The following is a 27,069-nucleotide window of genomic DNA, read 5'->3' as shown; positions in this document are numbered from 1 at the left end:
AATTATAATTCTTTTGTTCCAACACAATGCCACCTGAAATGCACCATAACCAAATAACAATATACAATTCCATATATTGGGTATAAGGCTATTTTTTTGCCTTGCTTGTTTGGTACTGTGACTGTCCTGTTCAGCATCACTCATGCAGTATTAGTGAACTGTATGATTGTTTTTTCCAAAACAGTTTTGCTTTACAACAGGTATATTTCTCCTGTTCCGATTGCATTGAAGATTAATTATTAAAACCACAGAAAATAACATGGGGAAAGAGAGACCAGAGAGAAAAAGCAGCGTTACATAAACTGTGATTGGCGTTTGAGTTTGGGCATAACGGCGAAGAGCGAGGAGACAAGAAGAGTACCAAGACCACAGATGGTGAGAGAATCTACTTCAGGGGTCTCAAACTCAATTTACTTGGGGGCCACTGGAGCTCGGGTCTGGGTGAGACTGGGCCGCATCAGGTTTTCCCAAAAAAAAAACCAAAAAAACGCATTTATTAAAAACAAAAAAAATTAAAAAACTTCACTTTGGTTCCAATTTTCTACAATACTCTTTCTATTTACAACATATTGCGCAACTGCAGGGTCTTGAGACACATGCTAACTCGCAAACTAGAGAGCTAGCGACCTAAACGATAGCCTTCAAGTCATTTCCTTTAAACTTAAATAGCCAAAAACTTACCACTTCCACACGGATAGGGAGGATAACTATTAACAGTTATTTAACCTTTAACATGAACATTAATCAAACGTAATAATTTTTTCTGGGTACATGATACCATACAGCATCCATATCAAACTTGCGCAGGCCGCACTAACATAAAACTTTCATATCAAGGCGGGGGACTCACACTAGTGTCCTGCGGGCCACATTTGGCCCACGGGCTGCGTGTTTGAGACCCCTGATCTACTTCATCACCTGTTTTTGTACTGCTGGATGGAGCAGATAGTCAGCTGGTACAAGATTAGTCGGGGGGAAGTTGTGAAAACTGATTGAAGAACCTTGGGACTGGACGGTTTGAGCCTATAGCACCCCTGAGCCACGTGCAGGTACACAGCCCCCCGATGATGCTGTGAAGGTCAGGTCTGATGACATTATTGGATGCTAGTGTGCATATTTGTTTGGTGCACAACGTTAATTCACGCTAACACACTGCCTGTTGCCGCACATATCCAACAACAACATTACTACTACTCTCTGAAAAACAAACTATAAACTCGTATTGGTGGATGTTGTTCTTCTTTTAGTTTTACACAATACATAATAAATAGGATACGTGACATTGCTATATTGATGCATGCAGACTGTCGTGGTGAAGGTAGAGCTGAGTCAGAATAACAAAGCAGTTCAGGAAGTTGCCAAAAAAATGACAAAAGGCACAAGGCATTAAAAAACCCAAAGCATAAACAGGAAGTCTTGGCATACAGGAGAAGAATGCTGGTGTCTTCTTGGTGTGGACGCACGGCTGAAAAATAGCACTCGTTGTTGATTGTGTCGTCCTGCCTCACTGCTCCGCTCTCGCAACGCAAGCTACCCGAAAACAAAAAGACAATAAAGCTCAGAGGAAAAAGAAAAGTCAGCAATATAAAGGCCCGCCAAACACAATCATGAAAATGAATGACAGAAATGCAGTTTTTAACATTATTAACATTTAGAACAAAGAGAAAAATATAAAAGAACTTTTGGAGTTTTCCTATATGCCCAATCTCTAGAATGTCCAATCTCCTTCCTGTGTTACGATTTAAGTTCATATGGCCTCAGGTTGGCTCATTCCCATTACCCATGACTTGCTACATTCCCGCCTCTGACTGAAAGACGCCATTCAACTCTCAGTCTGCTACCATTTTCTGTCTAATAAAGCTAATTACCAACTGTTCAACTGCCTCCTGTGTCTTGCACTTTGGTCTTGTTTTCCCCCCGTTACAATCTGAACCATTACATGAACACATCAGCTTGCCACAAAGGAGTTAAGGGACTGAAATGAAGAGATTTGTACACTCAATTGTATAAATCCATGCATTTTCTATGCCGCTTGGGTGGCGGGGGTACTGGAGCCTATCCTAGCTGGTGGCCAGCCAATCACAGGGCACATATAGACAAACAACCATTCACACTCACATTCATACCTATGGACAATTTGAAGTCGCCAATTAACCTAGCATGTTTTTGGAATGTGGGAGGAAACCGGAGTACCCGGAGAAAACCCACGCATGCACGGGGAGAACATGCAAACTCCACACAGAGATGGCTGAGGGTGGAATCGAACTGGGGTTTCCTTGCTGTGTGGCCTGGGCCCTTACCACTCATCCGCCGTGTAGAAAAAATGAAGAAATTCTTATTTATTCATTCATTATCTACCGCTTATCCTCACGAGGGTCGCGGGGGTGATGGAGCCTATCCCAGTTGTCTTCGGGCGAGAGGCGAGGTTCACCCTGGACTGGTGGCCAGCCAATCACAGGGCACATATAGACAAACAACCATTCACACTCACATTCATACCTATGGACAATTTGGAGTCGCCAATTAACCTAGCATGTTTTTGGAATGTGGGAGGAAACCGGAGTACCCGGAGAAAACCCACGCATGCACGGGGAGAACATGCAAACTCCACACAGAGATGGCTGAGGGTGGAATCGAACTCGGGTTTCCTAGCTGTGTGGCCTGGGCCTTTACCACTCGTCCTCAGTTGCAAATGAATAAGTCCTCTGACTCTTGGAGAAACTGCTCCTGCTAAAAGCCGGAAGAAAATGTTCTTGGAAAGGAAAATGCTAAAACTGCAATGAGCTCCGATATTCTCACCAGTCTGGCTTTCAACCAAGACCTTCAATTGTAGTGCAATTATTTGAAGAAGAAGCTCCAGATGACCTGAGGTGATGGAGGGATGCAAATCTGAAGAACTCTTTGGACTTGGGTAATGTCAACGTCTTTAAACATTAGGACGATCTTAGCCCTGTGGCTCATGGACCCTCACTTTTCCAATGATTTCATTACAACCCTTTTAACGCCAAAGCTGTTGCTGGTGACAAAGGACAAAACTAAAGGTCTTTAAGCATTTGCTCATTTCAAAATAATTCCAACTGTTGCTGAAGTGAAGCCCTCTGTGTTTTCCAGTGATATACATGTCATTACGGTAATCCAAAGGAATGTTACTGCAGCTCTGAGTAGACAAGGCTTTGATGCAAAACACAACAGGGGTTTGTTTATATAAGAGCACCAGCCTGTGTGACGACGAAGAGGGACAGAGAAACAAGCTTTAAGTCAGGGGTCTCAAACATGCGGCCCGTGGGCCAAATGTGGCCCGCAGGACACTAGTTAGAGGCCCCCGCCTTGATATGAAAGTTTAATGTCAGTGCAGCCCGCGCAAGTTTGATATGGATGCTGTATGGTATCATGTACCCAGAAAAAAATATTACGTTTGATTAATGTTCATGTTAAAGGTTAAATAACTGTTAATAGTTATCCTCCCTATCCGTGTGGAAGTGGTAAGTTTTTGGCTTTTTAAGTTTAAAGGAAATAACTTGAAGGCTACCGTTTAGGTCGCTAGCTCTCTAGTTTGCGAGTTAGCATGTGTCTCAAGACCCTGCAGTTGCGCAATATGTTGTAAATAAAAAGAGTATAAATGTGACTTTTCTTGTAGAAAATCGGAACCAAAGCAAAGTTTATTCATATTTCTGTTTTTAATAAGTGCGTTTTTTTTGGAAAACCTGATGCGGCCCACCCTCGCCCAGACCCACTTTTATTGAGCTCAGAACAGACCCTTGACCGATGAGATTGTGACTGGGCTCCAGATTACATGCAAGTTTTATGCCAAGGTCACTGATAACTGAGGAGAACAAGATGTTTTGGCTTTGTTTGTACGGTGCCAGCCCTTCCTGACACAATCAACCTCATTTATTGACATGTTTGATAACCAGTGTTGGGTACATTACTTAAAAATGTAATTAGTTATAGTTATTAGTTACTTCTCAAAAAAAGGAGCTGAGTTACTCCACTACAAAAGTAACTAGTTACCAGTAGTCCCCCCCCCCAGTCCCCCCCCTACACACACACAGCAAAGACGGGTACCAATGCAGAGTTTTGCACTTATTACAGTCGACAGGTGTTTCTGTGGGTTTGAGTTGCTCACACAAGACGTGGACAAAGTTTTTTTTCGGGTACATAAAGTATATTTTACCTTTGACATCAACGAGGTTAAAGTAGCGTCTGAACTTCCATTTGGCAAACGCTGTTTGGACCTGCTCTAAACACCCGCCCACTTAAGTTCGCTGATTGGCTGAACACGCAATCTTACTAAACCTTAGCCAATCCTCGTTGCTAATGTGTTCTAAACACCCGCCCACCCAAATTCGCTGATTGGCTGAAGACGCAATTTTACTAAATCTTAGCCAATCATCATTGGTTATGTGCTATAAACACCCGCCCACCCAAGTTCTCTGATTGGCCTTGTAACTCTGCCACACTCACTGCGCTGCAGATTAGTTATGCAGTCGGTGATACATTTTTAGACGGCTTCAGTAACGTGCAGATACGGGATGTCGAAAATGGTAACGGCGTTATGCTGGCAGTAAAAGTAATTAGTTATATTACCCGTTACTGAAAAAAGTAACGGCGTTAGTAACGCAGTTATTCCCATCACTGTTGATAAAATACCAAGGTGGTCGATAGCCAATCCCACAACACACACACACAACAGTGAACACTTTATGAGGAGCATACAGAAATACAAACAGATGAAATCGATCAACACAATATTTTAATAAATAATATCAAAACAAATGCGTTTGATAGTATGCATATATTTGTTATCACAGGACACACTGAAGCAATGACGTCGGCAGCGGCACTTTATACAAAGCTGGATGAAGGTTATTGGTTGAATAGAAAAGAATGAAGTGTATCAGCTCCTAATCCATGAAGCCCCCATACCTTTTCTGGAGCTCGCCATTTTCCCATGCACGCTTTGAAACTCCCCCGTTCTTGTTGCTGTCCACCAGCCACTCAGGCCTGCCTACACGCCTCATGAACCCTCCGTATCGCTTTCTCAGCCCACGGCCTAACACCGCCTCCAGCAGGTCGCCCTGAACCTCCCCGTCATCAGCGCGCCTCATAAAGCCTCCGTACCGCTTCACAGCCTCGCCTTCTTCGCCGCCCCCCTCCCCACCATGCACTGCGTTCAGGATCTTTAGGATGTCCAGGCGAGCGCTTTCTTCCTCGTCATGATGTGCGGAATCACCGAATAACCCTTCCGAAGGCGAACGCTGAGACATGAAGCCACCGTAGCGTTTCATGAAGCCACCGTACTTCTTGGCCAGTTGGTGTCCTGGTGGTGTTTCTTCCTCGTCATGCGTAGGAATGATGCCAGTTGCTTCTGCTTCTTGTGGTCGGAGGTCCCCACCGAGAGGAACGTTGTTTTCTTCCTGCAGTAGGATGTCCCAGCAAAGGCGGAGCTTCTGACTGTCCAACTCACCATCGCACTCAAGTGAGCATGTCTGAAAAAAAAATCAAATCATTGGCATGGATTTTATTATTATTGTATTCAAACTGGTGGAATGATTTGATATTTTCTTTTAAAATTGTGACTTTTTCTGGCAAAATGAGCTTTTTCTCATCATGTGAGGACATATCACTATATTGACAGTTACTATGGTACCCATTATGTCATTGTATGGTCATACCTCGTACTTCGGTACGTGACAAAAACAAAAAAATTAAACTATATTAGGAAAGCAGGAAGTGAACAAATGTAACAATCACTCTAGTGAGCATGTCTGGAAAAAAAAATCAAATCATTGGCATAGATTTCATTATTATTGTATTCAAACTGGTGGAATGATTTGATATTTTCTTTAAAAATTGTGACTTTTTCTGACAAAGTCAGCTTTTTCTCACCATGTGAGGACATATCACTATATTTACAGTTACTATGGAACCCATTATGTCATTGTATGGTCATACCTCGTACTTCGGTACGTGACAAAAAAAAAACAACAAAGAAAAACTTGTATTAGGAAACGTATTAGGAAAGCAGGAAGTGAACAAATGTAACAGTGACTGATTGTAAAAGTACCAGATGGAGGGGTAGGATTTAATAAGCTTTGTTTCTTCCATCGCCATAGCATTTCAGTATGTGGAATCAAACTATGGAATGGATTGAGTAAGGACCTCAAACAATGCACAACGATGAGCCAATTCAAGAAACAATACAAGCAGTTGATGTTTGCTAAATACAAGGATGAAGAGTCTTGAACCAGTCATGATGTGCTATATATATCACGATATTGACACTTACTATGGTACCCATTATGTCATTGGATGCTCATATCACCTCCTACTTTGGTACATGACAAAAAATAAATAAATAAATAAATAAATAAATAAATAAATTAAAAAATAATAATAATAATAAAATAAAATAAAAAAAATCAAGTAAAAAAAACTTTAACTATATTAGGAAAGCAGGAAGTGAACAAATGTAACAGTTATTGATTGTAAAAGTACCAGATGGAGGGGTAGGATTTAATAAGCTTTGCTTCTTCCTACTCCTTTTGGACGTGTGGAACTGTGAACTGATTATGGGATGCACTCAATTGTAATCTGATGCATGTTCAAATGAAATAAAACCATTACCATTACCATTAACAATGCATGTAATGAGATTCACCCTATACAGCCCCCCCATTAAAACCTCCATCAACATCTAATCATTTTCTACACATTGTATGACCATGTAGTAGCGGGTACATTGAGGATGAGATGAAATGCAGTATTTTGGTCATTCTAAGCATGACCAGAGCTTCCTTCCTGAGCGTATTGAGTTCACAGGGCCCATAGCAACGAATGCTACCTCCATCAACAATAGCAACATCCTGTAGAAAGAGTCAACCATAACGACTACTACTTTTTATTTTGACCTCCCCCAGACTGGGCGAAACGTATTCTCATAGCGTTAGCATGCAGCACTTTCACAGTCACTTACTCACGATGTCCTCTCTCATTGGGATGCCGACTGATGGAACGGCTGTATCTTTCAGCACGAGACTTATGCTACCTGTTGAGCTGGTAAATAAGGTTACCTCTCTGTAATAGTGATGTGCGGATCGGTACTGAAATACCGATACCGCTGATGCCAGGTCTTTGGCCTCGAAAATCAATACTCAAATCAAAATATCAATACTTTGATATGTCGGTCATTTCAAATAATGTACAAGTTCTGGTTAAAATCCGGGTTCTGGACCAGTTGAGGTTTAGGGACTTCTGGAGCTGGAGCCTACCCCAGCTGTCTTGGGGCAAGAGGCGGGGTACACCCTGGACTGGTGGCCAGCCAATCACAGGGCACATATAGACAAACAACCATTCACACTCACATTCATACCTATGGACAATTTGGAGTGGCCAATTAACCTAGCATGTTTTTGGAATGTGGGAGGAAACCGGAGTACCCGGAGAAAACCCACGCATGCACGGGGAGAACATGCAAACTCCACACAGAGATGGCCGAGGGTGGGATTGAATCGTGGTCTCCTAGCTGTGAGGTCTGTGCGCTAACCATTCAACCGCTGTGCAGCCTTCGATTGATATTATGGAGGTGAAAATAAGCAGATTAAATGATGTTATTGATGTTATTGGAATTTGTATGACAGTTCACAATCCAGGCTGACACCCAGACTCTTTGGATGAAAATGGAGGAGCTGTTGACTCTGGAAAGTCATGATTTCGTTTGAATGAAAAGGAATTTGGTTTTGTCACTGTTGAGTTTGAGAACGTTTGTGGTGAACCAGGTTCGGATTTCAGGGGGGAGTATGCAATTGGGTGTCATAAGCAAAGCAGTGAAACTGTATATTAGACCTGCGTAAGATATTGGTAAATGATGAAAAAAGGGGCCCCAGGACACTGTTTCACTTGGTTGGTGGGCGTTCTCACAAACCTTCATGTGTAATGTTAGACACAATTCTATTTTGTGAGATTATTTGCTTAAAGAGAATAATATTTGAGTGATGGACAGTTTACCTTACTAATGTCTATTTATTTAAATAATATTGTGGTGAATCATTCATTCATTCATTTTCTACCGCTTTTCCTCACAAGAGTTGCGGGTATTGTGGTGATAATGTTTATTAATAGCAAAAAGCAAACATATTATCCAGTCTCACGTTGATAAGTGTATTAAAAACTGTAAAATTACCTTACTAAATGTACCTTTATAGAAAAAAAATGAATGTGATTGATAGCCCGAAAACATTTACTATTTTCAAAAGAACTATTCCTCTCAAATATTTGAATGGAGGTCCCAACCCGGCGTACTTACACGTGCATGCCGTCTATGTGCAAAAATGGGGGCAAAATTATGGTAATGGAAATGATAATGGTTTTATTTCATTTGAACATGCATCAGATTACAATTGAGTGCATCCCATAATCAGTTCACAGTTCCACATGTCCAAAAGGAGTAGGAAGAAGCAAAGCTAGTAGTTTAATATTAAATTTAAAATTTAAAATTTAAAATTTAAAATTTAAAATTTAAAATTTAAAATTTAAAATTTAAATTTAAAATTTAAAATTTAAAATTTAAAATTTAAAATTTAAAATTTAAAATTTAAAATTTTAAATGTTTGTCCCGTACTGATGTAGGAGGTGATATGAGCATCCAATGCCATAATGGGTACCATAGTAAGTGTCAATATAGTGATATATATAGCACATCATGACTGGTTCAAGACTCTTCATCCTTGTATTTAGCAAACATCAACTGCTTGTATTGTTTCTTGAATTGGCTCATCGTTGTGCATTGTTTGAGGTCCTTACTCAATCCATTCCATAGTTTGATTCCACATACTGAAATGCTATGGCGATGGAGGAAGCAAAGCTTATTAAATCCTACCCCTCCATCTGGTACTTTTACAATCAGTAACTGTTACATTTGTTCACTTCCTGCTTTCCTAATACGTTTACTATGGCTATGGCTATGGCTTTTTAACGTAGTCCTAGCATAGAAGTGTTTCAAATGTACTTCTTCCCTGAGATCATATTTCTCCTCTCTTGTAGAGAAGTATTGGATGACATTTTTAGCTAATTGGTTATTTTTAGCCTTATGCATTATTTCAGCTGTTTGAAGATGAACTATATCAGCAAGTTGAAGTACAGTAAAGTCTCGTTATATCGATATTCTCGGGAGTCGGAAAAAATACCGATATAACCGGACTATCCATATATCCAATCCTGCGCCGAACTGCATTAAAAGTGGGCAATAATGCACTCGACATTGTTCTATAGTATAGAACAATGTCGAGCAGCTTAAATCAATCTTTGCTTAAGGATTTCAATACCAAAAAAGAACACGGCGAACGGCTGCTTCCAGTCAACTTTATTTTTCACACTTCCACCACCAGAGCGCAGCACACACACCGATTCCCGCACTTCCTGGTTCACAGGTCATGCGCAACCCGCCCCACATAGCGGGCCAAACACATGCCTGCAACAGAAGAACCAACCACCAGCATGTACATATGAAAAACAGTGATTATTGCAAGCGATAAAAAGATATCTGAATACAACACAATTAAATACATGTATTTGTACGCTTGTGTCTTCGTTGGAATAAGTGTGTATGCTATGTCAGTTGGTTCTTCTGTTGCAGGCATGTGTTTGGCCAGCTATGTGGGGCGGGTTGAGCATGACCTGTGAACCAGGAAGTGCGGGAATCGGTGTGTGTGCTGCGCTCTGGTGGTGGAAGTGTGAAAAATAAAGTTGACTGGAAGCAGCCGTTCGCCGTGTTCTTTTTTGGTATTGAAATCCTTAAGCAAAGATTGATTTAAGCTGCTTTTGTATCGATATAAGCAGACCAAATTGGCTGGCGGGAGATGAAAAGGGCATCGTAGTAACCGGATTATCATAATAACCAGGTATCGTACTAACGGAACTAATTATATCATAAAAGACTAGAAATTTGCCGGGAAATGAAAATAGTATCGTAATAAGTAGTAATTCGTTATAACCGATATCGATATAACGAGACTTTACTGTATTTGTGATTTTAGAAATAAGGAGTTAGTATGTTCTCTGAAGGCGGCATTATGAATTATCCTTACTGACCTTTTTTGCAGTACATTTAGCAAATGAAGATTGCTTTTATAGTTATAGCCCATATTTCCACACAATTATGGATCTATACGTGGTGAGAACAGCCTCTCACACACAAACATGACTAGCACTTTTAGTGTAGGTCTAGGCTTCAGGTAGGTGTGACGTGTCTGCCCTCTGCTGCCAATGAGCGCACTACACATTGACTACACAGAGATACCGTGATGAGATGCAGAGGCCCACTGTTGTGCCCCTCATCTGAGACCATCGGCCCATGCCGCAAGGATCTGAACACACTTACTGGAAACTGAAAACATCCCAGTTCTTGCATTGCCAGCATACTCATGTCACCCCACATGTTTGGGATGCTATGGTTCAGCGAATGCAACGGCATGTTCCATTTCCGACTGACATCCAGCAACTTCACACGGCCATTGGAGAGGAGTGGATCAACATTCTACAGACCTTCATCAACAACACAACCAACACTATGCCAAGGAGATACAGTATTTTGCACTGCGTGAAGCTAATGGTGGTCACACCAGATACCAATGGAAAAAAAATGCACATTTCGGAATGGCCTTTTATTGGGAGCAGGCTAATCATCATCCTGATGTACCACACCTGAGAGATGGGATCCATTATCTCGGTAAAGGGGAAGTGCTCAGCACTAAAACAAATACAGACAGACTTATATTAATATTGAGAAGAATAGGTATTTTATGTGTGTAAATAGTAAATCTCGGGAAAAATGGGGGGCATAAACAAACCCTCACCCTGAAAGGGTTTTTGCTGTTCTTTCATAAAAAGGAAAAGCCAGCAAAAGAGGAGCAGCAGTCCCTGGAGAGCAACATTTTGTAAACCAAATTCTAATTATTCTCCTTTTTTTTGTTGTTATCGTCTAAACGAGCAACCAGTTGTAACATGAAAAGCCCCAAAGGAGTCGGTGCCTCACCAGCCATGAATGTTCAACTAGCCAATCCAGCACAGCCTTTATGGTCCGGAGGAAAAACAAACTAATCCATTTGAAATAAAACGTTGTTTTGTGTTAACATATTTGCAATTTACATTATTTCTTATGGGGAAAATTGATTTGGTTAGAGTACGTTTCTAAATGACACTAACCAAGGTTTGACTGTCATTCAGGATCTGTAGATGGTTAAAAAGAGGTCATCTGAGACAGCGACATCATGAATAAAAGTCTCCACGGTCAGGTCATAAGTCAACCAGATGAACATTATTTCTTATGGGTAAAATTTATTTGGTTAGAGTACGTGGTCCGGAGGAAAAATAAAACAATCCATTTGAAATAAAACCTTATGTTGTGTTAACATATTTGCAATTTATATTATTTCTTATGGGGAAAATTTATTTGGTTAGAGTACGTTTCTAAATGACACTAACCAAGGTTTGACTGTCATTCAGGATCTGTAGATGGTAAAAAGAGGTCAGCTGAGAAAGCGACATCATGAATTAAAGTCTCCACGGTCAGGTCATAAGTGAACCAGATGAACATTATTTCTTATGGATAAAATTGATTTGGTTAGAGTACGTGGTCCGGAGGAAAAATAAAACAATCCATTTGAAATAAAACCTTATTTTGTGATAACATATTTGCAATTTACATTATTTCTTAAGGGGAAAATTGATTTGGTTAGAGTACGTTTCTAAATGACACTAACCAAGGTTTGACTGTCATTCAGGATCTGTAGATGGTAAAAAGAGGTCAGCTGAGAAAGCGACATCATGAATTAAAGTCTCCACGGTCAGGTCATAAGTGAACCAGATGAACATTATTTCTTATGGGTAAAATTGATTTGGTTAGAGTACGTGGTCCGGAGGAAAAATAAAACAATCCATTTGAAATAAAACCTTATTTTGTGATAACATATTTGTAATTTACATTATTTCTTATGGGTAAATTTGATTTGGTTAGAGTATGTTTCTAAATGACACTAACCAAGGTTTGACTGTCATCCAGGATCTGTAGATGTTAAAAAAAGAGGTCAGCTGAGAAAGTGACAAATAAGCGATGAATAAAAGTTTCCACAGTCAGGTAATAAGTAAACAGTGGTGCTGATTCTGACATAATCCAAGGGAGTTCACGTTCAAGTCCTTTATTTACAATACGTTCAACATTCTTAGAACAGATGAACATTATTTCTTATGGGTAAAATTGATTTGGTTAGAGTACATGGTCCGGAGGAAAAATAAAACAATCCATTTGAAATAAAACCTTGTTTTGTGGTAACATATTTGCAATTTACATTATTTCTTATGGGTAAATTTGATTTGGTTAGAGTATGTTTATAAATGACACTAACCAAGGTTTGAAAAAAATGAATGTGTTCAACGAAATAATGCAGTTGACATTATTTTGTTATGGGGAAAATTGATTTGGTTAGAGTACGTTTCTGTTATAATCGGACCTCCTGGAACGGATGACATTAACCAAGGTTTCCAGGATCTGTAGATGGTAAAAAGAGGTCAGCTGAGAAAGCGACATCATGAATAAAAATCTCCACGGTGAAACCCCAGTGATCCATTCTCGGTATTCGGTACGGAAATTCTTCCACTTGAGGTGGCCCATTCCATCTATTCTCATTTCACTAACACCCGACCCCTTCCATGCACCAAGTGTTGACTCAATCACCACTTGACCACAAAAGTAGACAGACGTCTACCCCATTTTACATTGTTTGTTCTGACAAAGCAAAGAACAGAGAAAGACAAAATGGAATATTTCCTTTCCACAATCTCCTTTTTAGCCACCCTCCCAAATAACGAAGCCCCGTACTGTTGCCTGGGGAATGAGTGTCATCCATAACTTGCTCCAAAACCTCCCATGTGTCATGGGATTTAGCTCCTTTCAAGCATCAGGGATGCCTGCTAAGACATCACGGAGAACACATTCTTGCTGAGCTTTCAGCGCCGCTGGCTTATGAAGACAGAATTAATGATGAGGAAAATTGAATTGAGGACATATTGGCACTTGGGAGATCTCACCCTCTGGTGGCAAGCGATGACAAACATACCATAATAGCTTAGTGTGTAATGGGTGGCAAGACAAATATCCCTATGTCATCATTTCCTTCTGTTTCGCTCTGTAAAAACTAAAAACCCCTTCAATGCATATTTGATATATCCGTCAGCCTGTTTAATAACCACACATAAACATAACTGGGTCATATTCCTTTACACATATATTTCTACATATTTACTGTATGTGTGTATAACGTAGGGATGAGCAGATAAGATTAAGATTAAGATTAAGATTAAGATTAAGATATGCCTTTATTCGTCCCTCAGTGTGGAAATTTGTATTGCACAGCAACAAGAGTACAGAGTCAGTTAAGCAGTACAAAATACACAATATAGAAAAATAAACAATATAAACAACCCAAGTATTAACAAAATCAACAGTTTTATATACAATACAGTATGTAGATAAAGATGAGATGTGGTATATGACCAGTCTATACACTGAGATCTTGTTAGATAGTTAATTATATATCTTAATCTTAATATGAGATAGTATCGGTAGTATTATTTTCAGTCTTTATTTTCACAAATATCAATGTTTTTTGTGTGTATTCTAACAGTTATATATATTTTTACATTGTTTACAAACTCATTATATTTGTAGGTTGTGGAGATTATTTTTCATAGCTTTTTATTTATTTTATTTGTATTTAATTTTTTTTATTTTTATCATTTGGATTTTTATTTCTATTTTATCCTTTTTTGTACTGCACTGTTTAGAAACAATGAATAAAGTCTGTCTGATCTTATTTTATATAAGTATTTAGTCATAATCATAAACATGACTTTTTTTCTTATTGTTAATATAAAATCAAAATGCTATAGACAGTCTTGTTTGTTTTAGTTTTCTATTCGCATTGAGCGCATAAATGTGTTTTAGGAGCAAATAACGAGTCAAAAAGTAAGATTACCGGTGAAGGGAAAGCGGAGTGTTGTCCCAGCAGGCGGTACACGCAGAGAGCGCACTCTTTCCCGCAGTCCGTTCCAACCACCAGCGACACGCACGCCACAAGCAACATCCACACGCATCTGCGCTGTGCGGGGACAGCCATGGACTGAGGAGAGAACAATAACATGGAAAAGTTAAAAAAAAAACAAAAAAACACCATTTCACTGTAATATAAAATATTTAAATGAGCGTATTACTATACACTGTACTGCAATACTGATATTTTGTGACGTGAATAAATTATCATCTTACCTTCGGGTTGTTTTTGAAGTGATAAAGTCTTTCTGTGCAAGTCCTCGTCTGCGCGCGCACACGGGTTGACTGCCGGAGCCCGTGCTTGCTTTTTATACGCGCGCGCTCACGACGTGGCACGAGACGCGGGTTTTCCAGCCAATCAGCAAACAGCACTTTCACTCTTTTATTCAAGCCTAACCTTTCCTCTCCCGGGAATCACACTGTCGCCATTTTACGGCGTTTATGGACGAACCAAAGGAGGAGGAATGGGGTGATTACACGTGAATAAGGTAATGTTACTTGTAACAAAAGTATTCCTTATATGAAAATCACTCAACTTAACACTTTTTGTGCGTACTGATGGGATTTTACTTCGAATTAGAATTTACTATTGTGACAAATACCAAAAAAACAAGCAATTTACAGGCTAACCCCCCAATAGGGATATTTTTCTAACTCTATCTTGTGAATTAATTGATGAAATAGAGCCAGAAGTGTTTAATTTTGATACCCAAATCGCTATTTAAGCATTAGACACCTGCATCAGCAGGCATCCATTTTCATCTGCGTCATGGCACTATGGTGCTGTGACTGGGCCCTATGAAGTCATCCTGCTGCAGTCTTACCTGTCTACCAGGGCCGGTTCTAGGCACGCACATGCTGGGGGGCAGTCAAAAAATCTTAAAGGGGGCCTATAAATGTAGTTAGAATGTTGTATTCTGGTGTTAAACCATGCCAACATTTCAAATAACGAGATTTCCGTATTTGGAAGTGAGCCCTGAAAGAAGTTTGGGATGAATCTGAAAGCTCGGTTTCAGAGGGCTTTGCGAAATTGTTCTTTTGTGATGTCACAGATGCACGGGCTTTTTTATGGGCGTGGCTGTAGGCGCCATATGCTCTCTGCCCTCCTCCCAAGCTCTGCTTCTCTGTTTACAAGGCAAGCTCAGGCAGAAGTTATAGTAGTTGGTGATTCCTAGCAAGAGATGAATTCATTTGTCACACGGCATTTCACACAGGAATGTTTTTGTGAACATGAAAGTGAACTATCCGGCAGCGAGCTCTCGCCGGGAAAAATGTCCTGCTGTATATATATTACTACATATTTGCAATTTACATTATTTCTTATGGGCAAATTTGATTTGGTTAGAGTATGTTTCTAAATGACACTAACCAAGGTTTGACTGTCATTCAGGATCTGTAGATGGTAAAAAGAGGTCAGCTGAGAAAGCGACACCATGAATAAAAGTCTCCACGGTCAGATGATAAGTGAACCTAAACAGTGGTGCTGATTCTCACATCATCCAAGCGAGTTCGTGTTCAAGTCCTTTATTTACAAATACGTTCAACATACTTAGAACAGATGAACATTATTTCTTATGGGTAAAATTGATTTGGTTAGAGTACTGGCCTGGAGGAAAAATAAAACAATCCATTTGAAATAAAACCTTGTTTTGTGTTAACATATTTGCACTTTACATTATTTCTTATGGGTAAAATTGATTTGGCTAAAGTAGGTTTCTAAATGACACTAACCAAGGTTTGACTGTCATTCAGGATCTGGAGATGGTTAAAAAGTAATCAGCTGAGAAAGCGACATCATGAATAAAAGTCTCCACGGTCAGGTCATAAGTGAACCTAAACAGTGGTGCTGATTCTGACATAATCCAAGCGAGTTCATGTTCAAGTCCTTTATTTACAAATATGTTCAACATTCTTAGAACAGATGAATATTATTTCTTATGGGTAAAATTGATTTGGTTAGAGTACGTGGTTCGGAGGAAAACTAAAACAATCCATTTGAAATAAAACCTTGTTTTGTGTTAACATATTTGCAGTTTACATTATTTCTCATGGGTAAAATTGATTTGGTTAGAGTACGTTTCTAAATGACACTAACCAAGGTTTGACTGTCATCCAGGATCTGTAGATGGTAAAAAGAGGTCAGCTGAGAAAGCGACAAATAAGCGATGAATAAAAGTTTCCACAGTCAGGTAATAAGTGAACCTAAACAGTGGTGCTGATTCTGACATAATCCAAGGGAGTTCACGTTCAAGTCCTTTATTTACAAATACATTCAACATTCATAGAACAGATGAACATTATTTCTTATGGGTAAAATTGATTTGGTTAGAGTACGTGGTCCAGAGGAAAAATAAAACAATCTATTTCAAATATTTGAAATAAAACCTTGTTTTGTGTTAACATATTTGCAATTTACATTATTTCTTATGGGGAAAATTGATTTGGTTAGAGTATGTTTCTAAATGACACTAACCAAGGTTCAACTGTCATCCAGGATCTGTAGATGGTAAAAAAGAGGTCAGCTGAGACAAATAAGTGATGAATAAAAGTTTCCCCAGTCAGGTAATAAGTGAACCTAAACAGTGGTGCTGATTCTGACATAATCCAAGCGAGTTCACGTTCAAGTCCTTTATTTACAATACGTTCAAAATTCTTAGAAAAATGATTCGTTCATGCACAGCACTGGTTTTGACTAATAATAGACCTCATTGATGATAAAAACGCCATAACACAAGGGCGTGACAATGGAACCGCGGTATTGCAAGGGAGGACTGTACACATCAATGTTAGGCCCGTTGGCGCTAACTGGCAGCTATGTTGCTGTCAGCAAACTCGAGGACAGCCTTAGCCACAAATGTCTATCAGCACCCCCAGTTTACAGCCGTGGGGTGAATGAATCATGGCTTTTAGTGTAAAGCGCTTTGGTGTCAGGAAAGGGAAGCCATTACTATCATGAAAAAGAGCCCACCACCCACTCTCCCCTATACACTCTGAACCCTCACCCAGTATTTGCAACACTCACACTAATAAGTACAATAGAGAGCTTGCTTTTCATCTTAGGCATAGCACAGGATCAATCTCTTTAAGGTAAGTGCGGGAATGACAACATGCAATACCGTCCTCTGTTCAAGTAAAAACACTGTGGAGCCTCTAAATTAGAACACATTCCGTTCTGGATTGCTCACCAACTTCGAGTTCTTTGTCTTTGTTTGTCTTTGTAGAAACATTCATTCATTCATTTTCTACCGCTTATTCTCACTAGGGTCGCAGGCGTGATGGAGGCTATCCCAGCTGACTCACAATTACGAGGGCACCTGAATGCGTCACGGTGCAGCAGGAAGGTGACAGAGCGTCAAGTAGTTCCTTGCTCTGTGTGCATCATATCAACAAATAAGTAAGTCTGAATGATGGCTTTGTGCATTAAGACGATTTTATTTATATTAGTGTTGCAATTCATCCCCGAACGGCCCCAGCGGTGAAAACCTGGCACTGTGGGTGGAGATTCAGCCCAAAGGGATACTGTAAATTCCGGACTATAAGCCGCTACTTTTTTCCCAAACTTTCAACCCTGCGGCTTATTCAGTGATGCGGCCTATTTATGTATTTTTTCTAACGACCGCCAGGGGCGCTCAAGTAGAAAAGGTAAGATTAAGACCAGTGGAATATATGCGTCGAGGAAGACTGCAACTTCTTGTCTTGTGCATAAATGAAATTAGCGTGAACATACCTTCATCATGGAAAATGCAAAAAGAAAGGCATATGACGCAGCTTTCAAGTTAAAAGCAATCGAGCTGTCCGATAAAGAAGGAAACAGAGCTGCTGCACGTAAACTTGGCATAAACGAATCGATGGTGAGACGCTGGAAACGTTGTTGCTATTGTGTTGCTTGCGTGTTGTTACCATGTTGCTACCGTTTTACTGCCGCGTCACAGGCACCGTTTGTGAAGAAAGTTATATTATTATTATTGTTAAGTTATATTATTAAAACTTTGAAAACTCTCTCTGTGTACCGTCTTTCTTTGTAAATATGTTTACATGTTACATGTACAGTGAAGAAAATAAGTATTTGAACACCCTGCTATTTTGCTATTTCTCCCACTTAGAAATCATGGAGGGGTCTGAAATTTTCATCGTAGGTGCATGTCCACTGTGAGAGAGATAAACTAAAAAGAAAAATCCAGAAATCACAATGCATGATTTTTTAACAATTTATTTGTGTGATACAGCTGCAAATAAGTATTTGAACACCTGTGTATCATCTAGAATTCTGACCCTGAAAGACCTGTTAGTCTGCCCATTAGAAGTCCACCTGCACTCCATGTATCATCCTGAATCAGATGCACCTGTTTGAGGTCGTTAGCTGCATAAAGACACCTGTCCACCCCATACAATCAGTAAGACTTTAACTTGTAACATGGCGAAGACCAAAGAGCTGTCCAAAGACACCAGAGACAAAATTGTACACCTCCACAAGGCTGGAAAGGGCTACGGAGCAATTACCAAGCAGCTTGGTGAAAAAAGGTCCACTGTTGGAGCTATCATTAGAAAATGGAAGAAGCTAAACATGACGGTCAATCTCAATCGGAGTGGAGCCCCATGCAAGATATCACCTCGTGGGGTCTCAATGATTCTAAGAAAGGTGAGGAATCAGCCCAGAACTACACGACAGGACTTGGTCAATGACCTGAAAAGAGCTGGGACCACCGTTTCCAAGGTTACTGTAGGTAATACACTAAGACGTCATGATGTGAAATCATGCATGGCACGAAAGGTTCCCCTGCTTAAACCAGCACATGTCAAGGCCCGTCTTAAGTTTGCATATGACCATTTGGATGATACAGAGGAGTCATGGGAGAAAGTTTTATGGTCAGATGAGACCAAAATAGAACTTTTTGGTCATAATTCCAATAAGCGTGTTTGGAGGAAGAAGAATGAAGAGTACAATCCGAAGAACACCATCCCTACTGTGAAGCATGGGGGTGGTAGCATCATGCTTTGGGGGTGTTTTTCTGCACATGGGACAGGACGAGTGCACTGCATTAAAGAGAGGATGACTGGGGCCATGTATTGTGAGATTTTGGGGAACAACCTCCTTCCCTCTGTCAGAGCATTGAAGATGGGTCGTGGCTGGGTCTTCCAACACGACAACGACCTGAAGCACACAGCCAGGAAAACCAAGGAGTGGCTCCGTAAGAAGCATATCAAGGTTCTAGCATGGCCCAGCCAGTCTCCAGACCTGAACCCAATCGAAAATCTTTGGAGGGAGCTCAAACTCTGTGTTTCTCAGCGACAGCCCAGAAACCTGACTGATCTAGAGAAGATCTGTGTGGAGGAGTGGGCCAAGATCCCTCCTGCAGTGTGTGCAAACCTGGTGAAAAACTACAGGAAACGTTTGACCTCTGTAATAGCAAACAAAGGCTACTGTACCAAATATTAACATTCATTTTCTCAGGTGTTCAAATACTTATTAGCAGCTGTATCACACAAATAAATTGTTAAAAAATCATGCATTGTGATTTCTGGATTTTTCTTTTTAGTTTATCTCTCTCACAGTGGACATGCACCTACGATGAAAATTTCAGACCCCTCCATGATTTCTAAGTGGGAGAAATAGCAAAATAGCAGGGTGTTCAAATACTTATTTTCTTCACTGTACATGTGGGCACATGCGGCTTATATACAGGTGCGGCTTGTGTATGTACAAAATCGGTTTTCCTCTAAAAATGTAGTGGGTGAGGCTTATAATCAGGTGCGCTCAAAAGTCCAGAAATTACGGTAGTTGTTCTCTTAGAGTTGGGACACCATGGGAAGATTCCAGTCAGATAATGGACACTTCATACTCAACAAGCAGGATGAAAACTAGCACACTGCCATCAGTGCTGAGCAAGCTTTGGTGCATTCAGGTGTATCACGTAACTCCTCGGGTACAATTTGCCGCTGCATTCATGGACACTTGGACACAATCACTCGCACACGCAGCGTAAATCACGTGATATTAGAATAAGTTGATATTACAAAATGTTCTGCTTGAAACAAGACAAGACGGAGCACAAGACAGTCACGGAAACAACAGTAAAAAGATGGTAACCAAAATCTACCCTTAATGATGGGAGAAAAAAGACAAAAGCTAGAATCAAGACTTAGCATAGAAGCTACTAGCAATGGAAGTAGTGGTACACAGTGGTACACATAGGAACAAGTGTGAGGCAAAGCAACATAATACCATGTTTTTTACAATGCTAGCATGCTAATACGCTACTTAAGTTTATATTTTTAAAAATCCCCAAAATGCTAACAATGCTAACTTTTAATATGCTAATATGCTAACACCTAGTATTGTACCTTGCGAAAATACTTTTAATGCTAACATGCTAACAATAAGCATCATAAAACCTAACATGAAAATGTAACTTTATTCATTCATTCATTCATTTTCCACGAGGGTGGCAGGGGGTGCTGGAGCCTATCCCAGCTGTCTTCGTGCGAGAGGCGGGGTACACCCTGGACTGGTGGCCAGCCAGCCAATCACAGGGCACATATAGACAAACAACCATTCACACTCACATTCATACCTATGGACAATTTGGAGTGGCCAATTAACCTAGCATGTTTTTGGAATGTGGGAGGAAACCGGAGTACCCAGAGAAAACCCACGCATGCACAGGGAGAACATGCAAACTCCACACAGAGATGGCCGAGGGTGGGATTGAACTCTGGTATCCTAGCTGTAAGGTCTGCGTGCTAACCACTTGTCCGTCGTACATCCCAGTGGAGTACACAATTCCTTTATTTACTACTTTGTTATATTGTCAAGCTACGAACCAATGTTAAGGTTTAAGTGGGCTCATTTTTCTTTGTGATTGTGTTGCCAGTGAAATATGTTGAATGTACGTTACCGTCACATATTTTATGTTTGTCATTTATGCTAAGTATAGTAGTAGTGTAGAGTGCGACAGTGGCTTGGAAGACCGATGGTGGTGACTGTAGACGAGGGAAAGTAAATCATCAGTAACAATGAGAGCCACGGTCATGTATTATCGAGGGGGCGGGGGGGGGGGTATGTTATCAGCATATCTGAGGCTGCATAACAGGAGATCAAATTGTGCAACCCGGTGCTAGTAGATTGGTGGAGCTGGAGCTTTTCAAATCATATAATTTATATAAAGTAAAATATAGTAAAAAGTGGCCCCCACATGCTTTCCTTTGTGGGTTTCATGGACACATACCTGGCTTGTTGTAATCAGAATGCTTTCTGCTTGGTAGGGGATCATGTACTTATGTTTCCTCTGTCAAATACAAATTAATTTATAACTTTATACTACATGTTTTTTTCCCCCCTCCGACCATAAAAATGCTTGTCCACTACACTATGTGTATTTACTTTTTCTCCTCACCTGTCACACGCTGTGTATGCATGACTAAAAATTCATTAGCCTCTTTTATCTGGCTGTCACAGATAGCCGTTATCATGGCTGTCGCTGGAACAACACATGAAATACAAACCTTTTAATTAAGAAAAGGCCTTCAGCTAACATAACTAAATCTCATCACTGTTCTGAGCACATATTTGTCAGGAACAGGAGCTTCAATAAAGATTAGACGGAAAAGCCAAGCCTTTGTGTGTGTGTGTGTGTAAAATTAGGAGATTACATATTGAAAAATGAATGACTTCTATATTGCAACTAATAGTAAAAGGGCCAGTCCACCAAATTGGTGCCTTCACTACAAATGACAGGATTACAGGATTTTTCCTTATTCTGGATGAGTTTGAGGATTAAGTCCGGATATTCTGTACTATGACGCTGGTTCACCTTTTAGCTGGATACTACGGGAACACGTCTGCTGGAGCTAACTTGCTCATGAGTAGGTTTGGTTTTGAGATACAAGCGAAGAGTTGATAAAAGTCCCGCCCACTGACCAATTGGTTGTCTTTGAAAATTACATCATCATTCATTGACAACGACGGGCTGCACGGCGGACGAGTGGTTAGCGCGCAGACCTCATAGCTAGGAGACCAGGGTTCAATTCCACCCTCGGCTATCTCTGTGTGGAGTTTGCATGTTCTCCCCGTGCATGCGTGGGTTTTCTCCGGGTATTCCAGTTTCCTCCCACATTCCAAAAACATGCTAGGTTAATTGGCCACTCCAAATTGTCCATAGGTATGAATGTGAGTGTGAATGGTTGTTTGTCTATATGTGCCCTGTGATTGGCTGGCCACCAGTCCAGGGTGTACCCCGCCTCTCGCCCAAAGACAGCTGGGATAGACCCGCGACCCTTGTGAGGATAAGCGGTTAAAAATGAATGAATGAATGAAATGACTTCCATCTTCTGGGGTTGTATTGTACAAAGTGACACTGTTATGTTCTCCCTATGTTCTCCCACAGAAACGACAACAATGGTGATGATCATCATCTTTGAGATGTTTCTACGCCTTCATTGCAGGCCATCTGTGGTCAGTGAAACTGATCGGTGATGATTGGGAAAGGCACACACCCGTCTATAAGAGGTTCCTCTGGCAATTCTTTTGGGAAAGCATACAGCAATGTTCTGCTGCTTCGAAGGTGGCCTCCATCTTCTGCCAATGATGGTCCCCTCTGAGAAAGCTCCAGTTTTCCTCTGTGGAGAATGGAGAAGCTTGTTGGCATGAGATTACATCTACAGCTGGCAGGTATCGGTCCACTTTTTATGTGCCCCCGTATTTCTGTGGGGTCAGACTGGACCATCACTGAATGGCTTTTAGGGAACTGCTGATGCATTATTAGATGAATTAAATGATCATTAGCAACACCAGTGATGGCGCTGTGGTCATGTTCACCATTAGAGGTGTGAAAATGGCCTTCGCTGTGTTTATTTTTATAATAGTACATATTACCTGCTAAATCAGTTTTTTCAAGGAGCATATCCGTGTACTCAGATGAAAGTGACTTTTTGCAAACTTTATGCAGCCAGAAATTATATTTTTACTATTATTTGGGGATTTGGATTTTAGGACCGTTAAATAGAAGCACTTGATTGACACTTTTATGACGTTAGGGACTACAGCAGTATTTATTTTATGGAAAGGTTTGTGTAACCATGGCGATGCTATTAACGATATAGACATGTAAACAATAAACAATACAGACATAGCATGATGCAGGGATATTTTAGGACCGCCTTGACACTTTTGGTACATAGTGCCATCTCACCAGATGCTAAAGTGCTCACGGCATGTTAGCTTTTTTGCTAAATTCCTCATGTAATGTACGCACGGCATTGCTCGGCGGCATGTCACAGCACAGGTTCGGGCAAGTAGTTCTCACCGTAAAGGATTCACCATGGGCAAGTCATTTTTGTTTTTAATGTAGAGCCCTGATAATACAATAACATACTGGATTCTGAGTACAATTGTTAGCTACATAATAAAATGATATACTGACAATTGTTAGAGTTACATAATAAAATGATATACTGACAAATGTTATTTACATAATAGAACTGAACTGGATTCTTAGATTTCTTTCACATTTAGTTTATTCATTCATTCATTCACTTTCTACCGCTTTTCCTCACGAGGGTAGCGGGGGTGCTGGAGCCTATCCCAGCTGTCTTCGGGCAAGAGGCGGGGTACACCCTGGACTGGTGGCCAGCCAATCACAGGGCACATATAGACAAACAACCATTCACACTCACATTCATACCTATGGACAATTTGGAGTGGCCAATTAACCTAGCATGTTTTTGGAATGTGGGAGGAAACCGGAGTACCCGGAGAAAACCCACGCATGCACGGGGAGAACATGCAAACTCCACACAGAGATGGCCGAGGGTGGAATCGAAACCTGGTCCTCCTAGCTGTGAGGTCTGCGCGCAAACCACTCGACCGCCGTGCCGCCCACATTTAGTTTATTTCTAACATAAAAAAACACCCAAACCCCACCATAATCAATACAAATAAAAATACATGTATATACACGTACACATTTTTGAAAGGGAATGGGAAGAAGTCAAAAATTATTCAGTCCCACCCCCCAAACCACCCAGATTCCAACCTCATCCCAACAAAAACATATATTATTCCTTATCCACACAGAAAACCCCCATAGGCGACCACCCTCACCCAGCCCGAGGCACCCAACCATGTGCCAAGAGCAACCAGTTCATTATTAGTCATCCTAGCGTACATAGTCTAGTACAAAAAGAAAGAAAGAAACCACCCCAACTAAACATTACATAAGCCATCATAAGCTAACATGGAGAGAAAAACATCAATGTTATGGGATTGTTTCAGTGAGATGACAAAATAAAAGTGTGTGAGGGAGAAAAAGAAAACTATTCTTAAAAATACATCAAATTAAATAATCAAACTTGAATCTTACTACTTCCCAATTGTCACTATTAATTTTCTAGTACACTTTTAATTTACACATTTTTTAAAACACTAATATTTTTACAAATGAGTATCCATTAATTCATTTTTAATTGCTTGATTATTGATAAAATAAAACTATATGTTTCCTATACTAATGTTAATGTTGTAATGTTAATATTCTTAGTAGTAAATATAGTGTGATACATTATATCACAGTAGGTCATAACGGCATGCGCTGTCCTATACAGAATCTATCTGGAGGGCACGTGATATCATGACCCAGCAGCTGAGCTGCAGGATGCCAAATAAGGAGGAGGATGGCATGGAGGCCATCAGTGATGCTCCATGGCGAAGCCAGCTGTCTGCCTGCCCTGGAGGAGGTCAGCCCTGCTCACAACGGTCTTAGTACTCAAGTACAAGGTATTATGCTTCTACTTTAGACTATAATTGGAAATTAATTCATTTATTAGGTGGATGAGGCAAAGCAAAGTATCCTCCAAGATTCCTGAATCCGTAATGAAGGCAGCAAATGGGAATAAGCACCATGTTTTCGTACTTATTATCATACACGGGTGGCGAATGTGTCTTGTCTGCCTCATATGATGCTCTATAATGATTATAATGAATATAATATATAATTAATATGATGAGTTATTTGTGTAAAAGTCATGTACTGTCACAGGCAGGCATGGTCGTGACCCAAGGATGCAGACACAGGAACGTTGTGCAGGTAAAAGTATAATTTTAATAAGGGTAGCAGTCTAACAGAAAACAAGCAAACAGGACAGGAAGTGAATGAGAAAATAAGAGTATCCAACGGGGAACTAAACTAGAAAGGGAACAGCAAAGGAAGTGGAGACAACAAGGGGGTGAAGCCACCTGATCCGAATAGCTTTAGGGTGTCTGGGCATGCGAGTCTGCCCCCACATATGTGCTTTCTGATATGAACATTTTAGCATGAATAGTCAGACATTTTCTCTAGAAGCCATATGTTTAGGTAGTATGGATTTGCATGCAATTTTTATTAAAGTGTACCTCTCATTATTGTCAAATAACTCGTTTTTTAGTGAATACTAATCCAAGCTACACCAGAAAGATACATACGTTTCCATGAAGGTCCAGGGAACAGCAAAGGAAGTGGAGACAAAATAAGAGCATCGATACAGGAAACAGAGGAAAAAGAGGAAAACACAGAGAGCTGTCACGAGGGGGTGAAGCCACCTGATCCAAATAGCCTTTGGGTGTCTGGGCATGCGAGTCTGCCCCCCCATATGTGCTTTCTGATATGAACATTTTAGCATGAATAGTCAGACATTTTCTCTAGAAGCCATATGTTTGGGTAGTATGGATTTGCATGCAATTTTTATTCAAGTGTACCTCTCATTATTGTCAAAGAATTTGCTAATCCAAGCTACAACAGAAAGATACGTTTCCATAAGGTCCAGCCATGGATTTGTACGTATTTGCCGTCAGTGCTGGAAAATAAACCCAAAAGAGGCAGTCCCTGTGTCAGCCCTGACCAACAGACACCAGCGGCCCAGCAGATGAATTATATGTTGGCACTAAATAAGTACATTTTGACAATTCCCCATAGCACACCTGACAATAGGTCGCATTTCTTCCAGTACAATACAAACAACAGCAAAGTAAGCATGTGCTCCACTGTTGCGTGCAGAAATTATTTTCAAGGTTTTGGATCAGAAAGAAAAGCACAACATTCATCACGGTGCACAATAGCTGAAAGCATTTTCACTATCAAAGCATCTGTTCACTACATTTGTGTGGTTGTATGATTGCATTGTTGTAGCTGATGGCCGTCCCGGCAGGAAGGTAATTGGGCCAGGACAGTGTAATTCCAAACTGTCCACACACAAGCTCGCTAGAATGGACATAGTGGTGTATGTAAGATGAAAGAAACTCAAAGATTGCACTTATTCGGCTCTCCCGACCTTCCAGCGGGCTTTACACAATCCAGTTCTGAAGGAAAAGCACTGAAAATAAAAGATTTAAAAAACACCTGATAAAACGTGTGTGCAATGGGAACTATGGCAGGTAACAGCTTGTAGCTCTCACAAACCTACAAAATCATCAAAAGGAACATCGTCAAGAATATCAGTAGGAACGATGGTCTTTCTGGAAAAGTTCTGTTGAAGATAACAAATGCAGTGTTTCAATTTTTTACACGTGCATCCTTTTATTGAGAAAGTGATTATAATGTCCTGGTTTTCACTGTTTTTCATTCAATTCAGCAGCATTAGTGCACTCTGCTCCATGGAACGTCCTCCTTGAGGGGCTGCTATGTGTTTGAGTGGAGCCAAGAAGCAGCAAAAAGCCAAAGAAGAAGCAAAGCTATGTGCAAAGTCTCAGCAAATTGGCGACACCATGCACAACAGTAGCTCAAAGTGCCAATTTCTTGTGACTTTAGAGGCCATGTTTTTCCAAAAAATCTTGGCTACTGTCACGGTGAGGCATGTCAGTGTTGCTGCAGAGATGAAGAGAAGGTACAGGTAAAAGCTTAGCTTTATTCCCCGAAAGCGAATGCAGTACTGGCATACAACACGTGGAAATGAACAATGCACCAACAAAAGGCAGACGCACCTGGCTGAACTAAATA

The 27,069-nt window shown here is 40.4% G+C and overlaps 1 protein-coding gene and 2 long non-coding RNA genes across 3 annotated transcripts; 1 reads left to right on the top strand and 2 right to left on the bottom strand.

Annotated features, from left to right (window-relative positions):
* Nucleotides 1-1,222: 1,222 nt before the first annotated feature.
* On the bottom strand, nucleotides 1,223-4,206 carry LOC131109750 (uncharacterized). Its single transcript, XR_013625923.1, has 2 exons — nucleotides 4,175-4,206; nucleotides 1,223-1,530 (listed from the first exon to the last, which is right to left on the bottom strand). It is a non-coding gene; the product is annotated as an uncharacterized LOC131109750 (long non-coding RNA).
* Nucleotides 4,207-4,646: 440 nt separating this feature from the next.
* On the bottom strand, nucleotides 4,647-14,463 carry penka (proenkephalin a). Its single transcript, XM_058061884.2, has 3 exons — nucleotides 14,321-14,463; nucleotides 14,031-14,174; nucleotides 4,647-5,489 (listed from the first exon to the last, which is right to left on the bottom strand). Exons 2-3 carry the CDS (start codon nucleotides 14,169-14,171, stop codon nucleotides 4,905-4,907), a joined length of 726 nt encoding a protein of 241 aa, XP_057917867.2. The 5' UTR covers nucleotides 14,172-14,174; nucleotides 14,321-14,463; the 3' UTR covers nucleotides 4,647-4,904.
* A 49-nt stretch (nucleotides 14,464-14,512) lies between these two features.
* On the top strand, nucleotides 14,513-25,587 carry LOC131109704 (uncharacterized). Its single transcript, XR_013625959.1, has 4 exons — nucleotides 14,513-14,592; nucleotides 17,367-17,498; nucleotides 22,489-22,772; nucleotides 24,704-25,587. It is a non-coding gene; the product is annotated as an uncharacterized LOC131109704 (long non-coding RNA).
* The last annotated feature ends 1,482 nt before the right edge of the window (nucleotides 25,588-27,069 follow it).

This window comes from Doryrhamphus excisus, linkage group LG2 (assembly GCF_037039965.1).
Source record: "Doryrhamphus excisus strain RoL-2023G ecotype Guam linkage group LG2, RoL_Dexc_Guam_v1.1, whole genome shotgun sequence".
NCBI classification, from domain to species: domain Eukaryota; kingdom Metazoa; phylum Chordata; class Actinopteri; order Syngnathiformes; family Syngnathidae; genus Doryrhamphus; species Doryrhamphus excisus.
Note: the sequence above shows the minus strand (reverse complement) of the source record. Positions and strands in the feature narration are given on the sequence as shown.

What these genes read in the sequence shown, in the direction of transcription:
- penka (XM_058061884.2), bottom strand. Translation starts at nt 14,171, where the DNA reads ATGGCTGTCCCCGCACAGCGCAGATGCGTGTGGATGTTGCTTGTGGCG. An exon ending in ACTCCGCTTTCCCTTCACCG is followed by an intron (nt 5,490 to 14,030) that starts GTAATCTTACTT and finishes TTTTTTTTTCAG; the next exon opens with ACATGCTCACTTGAGTGCGA.